Genomic DNA, 10568 nt, shown 5'->3' on the forward strand with positions numbered 1-10568 from the left:
TCTCACAGGTGTCTGATTCACTGCGAGAACCGAGATCTGTCCGGCTTTATTGCGCTTTTTTCACTCCTCCCCTCACTGCAGCCGCCTACTCTCGACTACATTGCAGGCGAGGCGAGGCGCATCTCAAACAAGCCTATAATCATAGCGGCCAGAATATGAATAACGTCATTTATGACGTTGCATGGTCACCTTGAGGCATCCAGTCACAAAAGTCAATAAATATGCGTGACAAGCCACGCCCTCACAATAAAGTATTCGTTATGATTCGCCACCTCACTGACGCCCTCTCATAAACGTCACTCTTTCAGCAAATCAGAAAGCCATACGCCACGTGAATAAATTAACATTCATGACCCAAACCTTCGTCATAGTAGGGTTTGTAAATAAACTCACATTGGAGAGTGTTGAAGAGCCAATGATCTAAAAGCAGCACAACGATTGGTCGTGTCTGTGCAGGACGGAGGAGCTAGTGAAATTAAGGAGACTGCAAGTGTCCCAACACTTACAATAAAACCTTGCTTGTGAAAGAGAACTACAAGGTGACTGGAGCAGGACACACACAATGTCCCAGCCGCTTTGGAAGTAACAGCCTGTTTAATCTTCTCAATCCTGACTGAAATATCATCTTGCGATTTAAAGTAGCCTAACTTCGGGGCTTCATCTGGACATTTGTGCAGTTGAGAATAGTTTTGAGCACCCGCATCATGGAGTACACTTCTTCCCCAAAACCACAGCTCTCTTCCAGGGCGAACGCTTTCTCCATAGCCGCACTCATGTCAAGTGGGAAATCGAAGGACAAGGAGTCGGAGGAGAACACCATCAAGCCGCTGGGTAAGATCGGACTCTTTAACGAGTGAAAGTTTTCGAGGGTTTCATGTTTTGTTTTGCACGTGAGGCGCACGGTAACATCACTGTCAAAATAAAGCAGTAGGCTATTTGTATAAAGACAGCCGATGTACATCGGTCGAATAAACACGTAGGCTATACATTATTTATTTACATGAGTATTTACACAGCCTGTCAGTGCTCCTGCGGTTTCTAAAATTGTAAATCTTCTGAGGAAATTTGGTAAATTGGTGACCTGTCAATTTGTGGAGTAATTTTGTTCCTAAGCTTTAAAAAAAAAAGAAAAAGAAAAGAAAAGAAAACCATGGAATTAAAAAGTTCGATTTTGTATCTGACTAATGGTTTTGTATGTTATAGCCTACTGGCACGTCAATAGATTACATTTTTTTATGTGAAGCATGAACCTCGTACGCATAAATACGTTTTTGTTTTGTTTTTTTACTTTTACACATTACAATAAAAATAAGAATGAAGTCTTAATTGACCTATCGCTAAAAGATTCAAAAACATTAATATTTGTGTGTTAAATGTCTACTGCACTAATGCTTCTGTATAGTCTGTAAAAGGCCTATTCAATTTCAGAGAAATTAATTAAAATGTTTTTTTTTTAAATACTTAAGTAAATCCATGCATATAAGCAAATAAAAAAATAGTCCACAGAATTTCAGAATTTGTATTTATATTGGGTCATTATATTGTTTTACAAAGAATATAGCGATGTTATTACGTGTTTCTATGCAATTATTTTTACATTTCATATCGTTCATATTCTATTCAATTTTAAATCAAATAATGCAAACTCTAGGTGATGCTTATGCTCCTGTAGCTATGGTTATTTAATATTTTATTAGAAACTGTACAATCCTAGACTTTAATATATTTTGTAACACCAACTGCAATACATTTTGCACTATAGATTTAATAATTTATGGTCTTTTAATCCTAGAACAATTCGTGGAAAAGTCGTCGTGCCACCCAAACCTCGGCGACCTGCCCTCGCTGGAACCCCACGGGGACTTCAGTAGCGGCAGCGGCACCGGAGCTCCGTTATGTACCGAGCCGCTCATCCCGACGACCCCCGGCGTGCCCAGCGAGGAGATGGCCAAGATCTCCTGCAGCCTCGAGACTAAAGAACTGTGGGACAAATTCCACGACCTCGGCACGGAAATGATTATCACAAAATCTGGAAGGTAAAAATGCTGTTTTAGCCTATTAAATGAATTTAATTATTCGCTTTTTGGTTATTATTTTTAAAGGCTATTCGTATTAGCCTTTTTAAAGGCCTAGGCCTATTTCTGTTGTCAGAATCTAAAATATACTACTTCAGTTCTGTTTCACATATAGGCCTTGGCTATTTGAACCAGTTTATTATTTAAAAAAGTATGTTTACTCACGTAAATTCTATTTCAATTTGCTTCAACAGGAGAATGTTTCCGACAATTCGCGTGTCATTTTCCGGAGTTGATCCGGACGCCAAATATATCGTTCTTATGGACATCGTTCCAGTGGACAATAAAAGATATCGATATGCTTACCACAGATCCTCATGGCTTGTGGCTGGAAAGGCAGATCCACCGTTACCTGCAAGGTAGGAAGCTTTTCATGTAGCCTATACACTCTAAAAATTTATTTGGTTTTAGCCTGCCTACCCAATTTTGGGTCAAATATAGACAACCCCAGCCGTTGGGTTACATTTTTTAAATTGCATTTTTAATCGTTAACGTTTGGGTTTGTCCATATATTTGACCCAAAATTGAGTTAAAACAACCCAGCATTTTTTTAGCCAATGCGTTATTTTGCTGCCGAATTTAAATTCATTTAATAGCCTAGCTATGCCTATTAGTGGCTAATATTCGTTTTCTAATTATTAAATTGTGAACGGCCGCTGAAAAAGGGATTAAATTATAACGAAATAGATTTTTTCGTTATAATTTATGATTTTTAGAGACAGTTTTTATGTTAATGGTCGCTTAATGCTAATTCGCTTAAATGTGATCGGATAGCTAACTCTAAAATTTCGCACGTTCTGTTTCTATTTTACGTAAAAAGCGTTTGTTTTTAGATATGAATTCAAATGCAAATTTTGTGAGGCTAAATACCTATAATTAATATAACTATATTCAAAGGCTATAGGCCTATAATGAATATTAAAAAAACGATGTTTTTCTGTTATTATTACAGGTTATACGTGCATCCAGATTCGCCTTTTACAGGAGAACAGCTATTGAAACAGATGGTTTCCTTCGAAAAAGTAAAGCTTACAAATAACGAACTGGACCAACACGGACACGTAAGTCAAAATAATAATAATAATAATAATCAGTGTGCAATTCCGGCTTTACATTTTATGTTTAGCCTAATTAAATGGTGCCTTTAAATGTAAAGTGAACAGAAGAGATTTAGCCTTTTATGTCCAAATCTCTCATTGAGGTTTTTAAATATTATGATTCAATATATGATGTAAAGATTTGCCAGTCAAACATACATCTAAAAACATTCGTTTACAACACAACATTTTGATACACAACACAATATTAGACTGGTGACGCATAATAGTGTTTTTTAATCAATATATAATAATGTTTAATTAATTAATATAATCATGTTTAATATATAAAAAATACAATTCATTAAAATAAAAATATATAATATTTATAATGTATGAATATTTAAATGCATAATACACTCCAAGGGTTTGCAAAGGATGATATTATTGTTTTTATATGTATTTATATCACCCACTCTGATTAGACGCATTTCTTTACCTTATAAACACGCAATTCTTTAAACTGTTCTTGGTCTTTTATTGAAATGCACTCTATTATATAATATACAGTCAGGTAGCCTGAATACAACAACTTTTTTTTCTCTCATATTCCTTTAACAGATCATCTTAAACTCCATGCACAAGTACCAACCCCGAGTTCATATCATCAAGAAGAAAGATCACACCGCGTCACTTCTTAACCTTAAGTCTGAGGAGTTTCGAACATTCGTCTTCACTGAAACAGTTTTCACTGCAGTCACTGCTTACCAGAACCAGCTGGTGAGTACAAATCTAAAAATTTACCAATTTGGGCACCAGAAAAGCAGTATTTATGCAAGAATGCTAAATGTTGTTTTTATATACAGTATTTCCCCCATTAGCTCTTTTTATTCTGCTGTCAATTATAGTCCTTGGCAACAGTTTAAAATTGATTCACTTTTAGCAGAACAATTTACTGGAAGACATCAGTCATCCCATCCAGCCTTTGTGTAATTTAGTGCTTATGGCTAATGTGGGATAGGAAAAGATCTGCTGGATTAATTTAGTTGTTTCCGATTTTCGCTACAGATAACCAAACTGAAGATTGACAGCAACCCCTTTGCCAAAGGCTTCAGAGACTCATCCAGACTCACGGATATGGAGAGGTATGAGGAATTCTGCTGCTTGTCGTGTGTTGATTTCTGACCTGTGTTCAGTGCAGTGAGTGATTGCAGGAGGAGCAGCTGCTCTGGGGAGTGAAGCGTGTGTGTGTGTGTGTGTGTGTGTGTGTGTGTGTGGTGGGGGGAACGTTCAGCGAAACTCATTAACAAGTGCACAAGTGGCTTTTCATTAGACGCTCATTAGACTTAGACATGTGTGGGTGAGTTGGTTCAATGAAGGGAAGAGAAAATAAGATACAAAAGTTAACTTAAATTAAAAGTTTGGCTCATTTGGTAAAAGTAATAAATTAATCAATAATAAAATCAATTTGAATCACAGAATCATATCTATTTATTTATTTACATTTCTATAATAATGCACTTTTTGCCCACCAGTGAATATATAATATTCACTGGCATTTTCATTATATATATATATAAAACGAAAATACATGATAACGAAATTGTATATATATATATATATATATATATATATATATATATATATATATATATAAGTAGGCCTATATATAAATAATTATATATATATTATTTTCATTATATATAACGAAAATACTTTTTTTACGTTTTTTTAATATATATGTATATAAAACAAGAAAATGCGCTAAAAGTGTCACTAATTTGTCATATCACTCCTTTTCTGATCTAAGATTCACAAGCAAAAACAATACAATGACCCACGTGCTAGAAACGCTGGAAGTGAATTTTTTTTTTTTTGGCAATGTGCTGTCAAATAACACCACCAAAAACAAATATAAGGTTTATATCAGATGGAGATAGCATCTAAAAGTAATAGTTGTAGGTTGCCCCTTTTTATTGTATATTTATTTTTATATACAACACCCACTAGAAAATTTGTGTTATTTAATCTCTAAATTCCATATATTTTAGTTAAAGGGATAGTTCACCCAAAAATGAAAATTCTGTCAGTATTTACTCACCCTCAATTTGTTCCAAATCTCTATGTGTTTATTTGTTCTGCTGAACACAAAGGAAGATATTTGGAAGAATGTTTTAATCAAACATATCTCAAATATCTTCCTTTGTGTTCAGCAGAACAAATAAACACATTGAGGTTTGGAACAACATGAGGGTGAGTAAATACTGACAGAATTTTCATTTTTGGGTGAACTATCCCTTTAAGTCAATATTAACATATATAAATACTACGAGAAAATACATAAGAAAAGTGGTCCCTATCACTATGACTTTTCTAACCCAAGATTCACGGGCAAAGCAATTGAATGACCCAGAAATAATTTGATAAAGCCAGAAATGCTGGAAATGACCGATTTCGGCAATGTGCTCTCAAATTAGCATTCCAGTTAAACATTTGCCAGCAAGCTCCATTTCAGACCCCAACGAAAGAACAAGCGAAAGTCAACGACTGCCAACAAAACCACACAAAAATGCATCCTTCTCTCTCTCTCTCTCTCTCTCTCTCTCTCTATTTCTCTTTGGAAGGGCTGTGAATTAGATCTGATCAATTGATCTTCAGGGAGCTGCAGAAATCGCATTAGTCTGGAGTCGGGCACTGCACTAAAACACAGCGTAATTCAATTGGGCCCCGTGACTGATTGAAAACAGCCACCCAAGTTGTAGGGCTGCGAGGCCCCTCTCCTCGGGAGCGCATCGCAGATAAAAACACACATATTTGTATTGCGCTGCTGACAGATATTGCACTTTCCTAACCTAATTGGGAGGCTAATGTGGACGCATGGCTCTTGTGATGCAGACCATCTCAGCCTGTCTGAGGAGTCTAATCTAACAGGAGCTAATGCACTTACTGCAAGGCAAGCAGACACACTTCTCTCTGTGTGTTAACATATTTTTTCAAGTTTGAACTGATGCAGTGAACGCAGAACCTGCAGACAGAGATAAATTGGATGTGTAATTTGTACCAATTGGCATATTCACACCATAATGTATGGTTTCAAAAGTTATGATAGTAAATAAACGTTTGCTCATTTTGTTTGTTGCTGCCAAAAGGAGTGTGATACTGAATGTTTTTTTTTTTTTTATCTCAAATACTTTATCCTAGAGAGCGGATAAGTTTTAAAGGAATAGTTGCATCAATTTACTCACCCTCATCATGTTGTTCCAAACCTATGACTTTCTTTCTTCTGCATACAATTAATGTCAATGGGGTCCAATTTTGTTAAAACTTTCTTTAAAATGTGCTCATTTGTGTTCATTTTTGGATGAACGATCCCTATAAATGAGAAGATATTTTGTGATGCTTTGAAAAAATAATTAAAATGCTATATATTTAGGCTATTTAACCACATCACATGATTTTGTGTAAGCGGTTGTGAATGTAGAGATATATTTTGGGCTGTTGTCTTTTGGTTTTGCTGTAGGGAAAGTGTTGAGAGCTTGATCCACAAGCACTCTTACGCCCGGTCGCCCATTCGGACTTACGCCGGTGATGAGGACACATTGGGGGAAGATGGACACTCGGCACACAGTAGAAGTAAGAAAATCTTCCTGTCCTGTACATTGTATATACTGTATATATCCTGCTAAATTTACATGCCATGAATTCACTGTAAAAATAAGGTGACGATGCTTCCTGTATTACAGAATGTCATCGTATAGCCATATATCAAGCGATATAATGTTAACTACCAAAATCTGTGGTCTGTGCCTTACAATGTAGTGATAACTACTATAAAAATACAGGTAAAATAGAAAGACTTATGATGAACAAATTTGTTGTATACGGTACACTCACACAAAGCACAATGCAGGGTTACATATATTAAACTAAAACAATGCAAGAAACATGAACTAAATTATATAATGTAAACCCAAAACAGCCAAGTACACTTCACTGATAACAAAATTATAAAATGTAATAATGTGTAAAATGATATGGCAATTCATAGTTTTTACTTCCATTTACCGTAAAAAGTAAATGACATAACTCAATTTTAAACCATTAAAAAAAAATAAAAAAATCACTGTATATGGAAAACTCTGTATCGGCATTGATGGTTCCATTGAACCTTTCCATTCCTCAAAATGTTCAATAGAGTGGACATATGTTCTTTAGATGTTTAAAATGTTTGTTTTTTTCTTAATGTGAAAGGTTCTTTGGGGAACCAAAACTGGTTCTTCGGGGGAATTGTTCCAAAAACACCCTTTTGGAATCCTTATTTTTAAGAGTGTAAACTATCAGTTAACCAATTAAAAGGTTTTTACTGCTGCAAAACATTTTATTTTTATGTTAAGCCCTAAATATGCTCATTTTATGGTACAAATTATGCATTGAATTGTTTCCCTGTATAGATTCGGCGTTCACTGCATCGGACAACCTCTCCCTCAGCTCTTGGGTCACCACCACATCTGGTTTCTCAGGCTTTCAGCACCCTCAGTCTCTGTCTGCCCTTGGAACCAGCACGGCGTCCCTGGCCAGTCCTCTTCCTCACCACATCCAGGGTTCTCTACCCCCTTACAGTCGACTGGGCATGCCTCTCACCCCGTCCGCCCTAGCTGGCTCCATGCAGGGCAGCGGGCCTACCTTCCCCTCCTTCCACATGCCACGCTACCACCACTATTTCCAGCAAGGGCCCTACGCCGCCATCCAGGGACTGCGGCATTCTTCCACAGTCATGACACCGTTCGTATGATTCCTGCCCCCTTCAGCCTGATAAGATTTCCCTATCGCCAGCATGCGAAGACATACGGCACCCTTACACACATGCAAAACACACACGCTTACACGCGAGGAAGAACCACATGTAAATAACATTGACTGACAGGGCATTACCAAACGACCCGGACGTCCTGCTTCCTGCAGTTACGCTGGAGAAAAAGTGAACGAATGTGCCCGACGGACACGGATTCTTAGAACTCGGAGGTTTCAGCGTTGCTCTGCAGACGTGTTTATGCTACCTGTAACGATTCATCTCACGCCTTTATCGCCGCTCAGAGCCAAATGAGGGAGAACGCAACTCGCTGAATGTTACACTGGACAACTGCTGTTTCTCATTCCACATGATCCATCACCTCTTAATGATATGATATGATATCCATGGAGCTGCCAACCACTCAGCCCTCCTGTTCAAATGGTCGACACTAGAGGGCGCTGTGCTTTCTGAAAACAGCAATACTGGATGGAAACATTGTTATGTGGACTCAAAAATGTTGGACATTTTATCTTTCTGGCCAGATAAGTATCTTCTTTAAAAACTTAAAGGCATTTAATTGTATTTCATATTTAAGTTGCTATTCTGTTCTCAGTGAGAAAAAAACAACAACTATAAATTAACATAATTCTGTTAAAATGAGGGTGAACTGCAACTGATATGAACCACTGTGAGGCGACAAGTCGCAACCAAGAAATCCAGAGGAAAATGCACATATTTCTGTTTTGGAAATGGTTGATAGAAGAGCGAATACTGATCTTCAGCCACTCAAGGCTGCTTGCCGACAGCCAGCTTGCAGGAAGTCTACACCTGTAAATAATGGGCTAATTTTTAAATAATAGGCTCGTCTTCTCCAGGGGAATGAGGGAAATTGGGTGATTTGTGGCTGGAGTGGTCCTATTTGTACAGTAACATCGACAACAATTCATCAACATCCTGTAACCAAATCACTGAGGAACAGCACTAGCCGTAATAGCCAGATGAAGAGGAACTGGTGCGTGTGTGTGTGTGTGTGTGTGTGTGTGTGAGAGAGAGAGAGGAAGTTAATGATGATGGCACTGTCTTTTATTTATCCTTCAAATTTGACCAAATCAGGACAGACGAGCATAAATATCCAAACAGAGCCACACAATGCAAATAACGAGTTAAATTCTGTGCGTTTTAGGGTTCAGGGTGTTTTATTCAAATTCAATGTGAAATTCAAGGTAAAGCACCATTTTCAAGCCCTTTGATTTGTTGACTGTACAAACAGTTATGTAGTTGCAATATATTAGCAAGTGTTTTCTCTCTTTTTTTTCCTTTTTTTGTTTGTGTGTATTTTTAAGTCGGATGTATCCTACTCATAAGAAGACGTCTGACAATTTTTTGTTTTGGTGCCTTTTTTTAAGTGCAATATATTTATTTCAGCTATGAAAAAGATATGGCTAATGTAATATTTGAAGCAATGATAGATGTTATTTGTAAACAAAAAGAAATATATATCATCCCAAAAATAATGCCGTGAGAGTGTGATTTTTACATTTGCATTTTTGTTATATTATAATTGCTTATACAATGATTGCAAAAGCAGCATATACCATGTTGAAATTAATCATTTTAGGTTTACACTATGAAATTTGCATAGAATTGATTTATAGTATTAAAAAAACAGAGAGGAAAAGAGTAACAAATTTAACCTGTGCATAATCTATAATTTAAAATTACGTCTGGTTTATTTTTTTAAATTGAACATTAATTTAAGCATCATAGCAAACATAAATATGTGGAATTATATTCAACACTTTTTATTCAACAATACAAAAACTCATGCAAGTCATAATGATTGCATAGATTTTCATTCTGTTTTATAAACTGTAAAGAGGTTATGTTCCTCTCAAAGTCCTTATATTCTCCTAAGGGAGCAAATTATGTACAATTTCCTTCATTTACGCTAGTAATTCCGTAAATCAGGGAGAGAACTATATCCCAGCATAAATGTCTGCATATATTAATTCATAAAATCATTTGAATTAATTATTTTATGATCATACATTTTTTTGGAGACAGCGAGAGTTGTACATTTAACGTTAGGCAGTTGAAGGGATAGTTCACACAAAAATGAAAATGAAAAAAATGAAAATTAATCAATTACTGAGCCTCATTTCGTTCAAAACCCGAATGACTTTAGTTCATCTTCGGAACACAAATAAATATTTTTGATGGAATCTGAGAGATTTATGTCCCTCCATTCATTGACAGCTAAACAACCACTTTGACGCTTCAAAAAATTCATAAAGAGATCATTAAACGAACTAATCCATATGAATTGAGGAGTTTCGTCCACAAGTAATCGAAATCTGATGAATTTATATGAACAGACTGAATTTAATAGCCTATTTTATTCACGTTATATGATCAGCGTACACAAACAGAAGCTCAACCGAACCTGCTTGACGTGCGAGAATGAACCTCATTGGTTCTTCTCGCATGTTAAAGGGGTAGTTCACTTTAAAAAAAACAAAAAAAACTTGTGTTGATAATTTACTCACCCCCATGTCATCCAATATGTCCATGTCTTTCTTTCTTCGGTTCAGTCGAAAAGAAATTAAGGTTTTTGATGAAAACATTCCAGGATTTTTCTCCATATAATGCACTTTACTGGTAACG

The 10568-nt window shown here is 36.2% G+C and overlaps 1 protein-coding gene across 1 annotated transcript; it reads left to right on the top strand.

Moving 5' to 3' along the window:
• The first annotated feature begins 422 nt into the window (after positions 1-422).
• tbx20 (T-box transcription factor 20) lies at positions 423-9403 on the top strand. Its single transcript, XM_039650745.2, has 8 exons — positions 423-831; positions 1793-2036; positions 2270-2434; positions 3028-3136; positions 3734-3892; positions 4181-4257; positions 6633-6745; positions 7564-9403. Exons 1-8 carry the CDS (start codon positions 705-707, stop codon positions 7902-7904), a joined length of 1335 nt encoding a protein of 444 aa, XP_039506679.1. The 5' UTR covers positions 423-704; the 3' UTR covers positions 7905-9403.
• Positions 9404-10568: the final 1165 nt, after the last annotated feature.

The sequence above is a fragment of the Pimephales promelas genome, chromosome 12, assembly GCF_988280905.1.
Source record: "Pimephales promelas chromosome 12, fPimPro1.hap1.1, whole genome shotgun sequence".
Taxonomy (NCBI): domain Eukaryota; kingdom Metazoa; phylum Chordata; class Actinopteri; order Cypriniformes; family Leuciscidae; genus Pimephales; species Pimephales promelas.

Excerpts from the sequence above, each read along its gene's own strand:
- tbx20 (XM_039650745.2), top strand. The coding sequence starts at position 705 with ATGGAGTACACTTCTTCCCCAAAACCACAGCTCTCTTCCAGGGCGAAC. Across the intron at positions 832-1,792 it reads GAACACCATCAAGCCGCTGG|AACAATTCGTGGAAAAGTCG; the intron begins GTAAGATCGGAC and ends TTTTAATCCTAG. Across the intron at positions 2,435-3,027 it reads GATCCACCGTTACCTGCAAG|GTTATACGTGCATCCAGATT; the intron begins GTAGGAAGCTTT and ends TTATTATTACAG.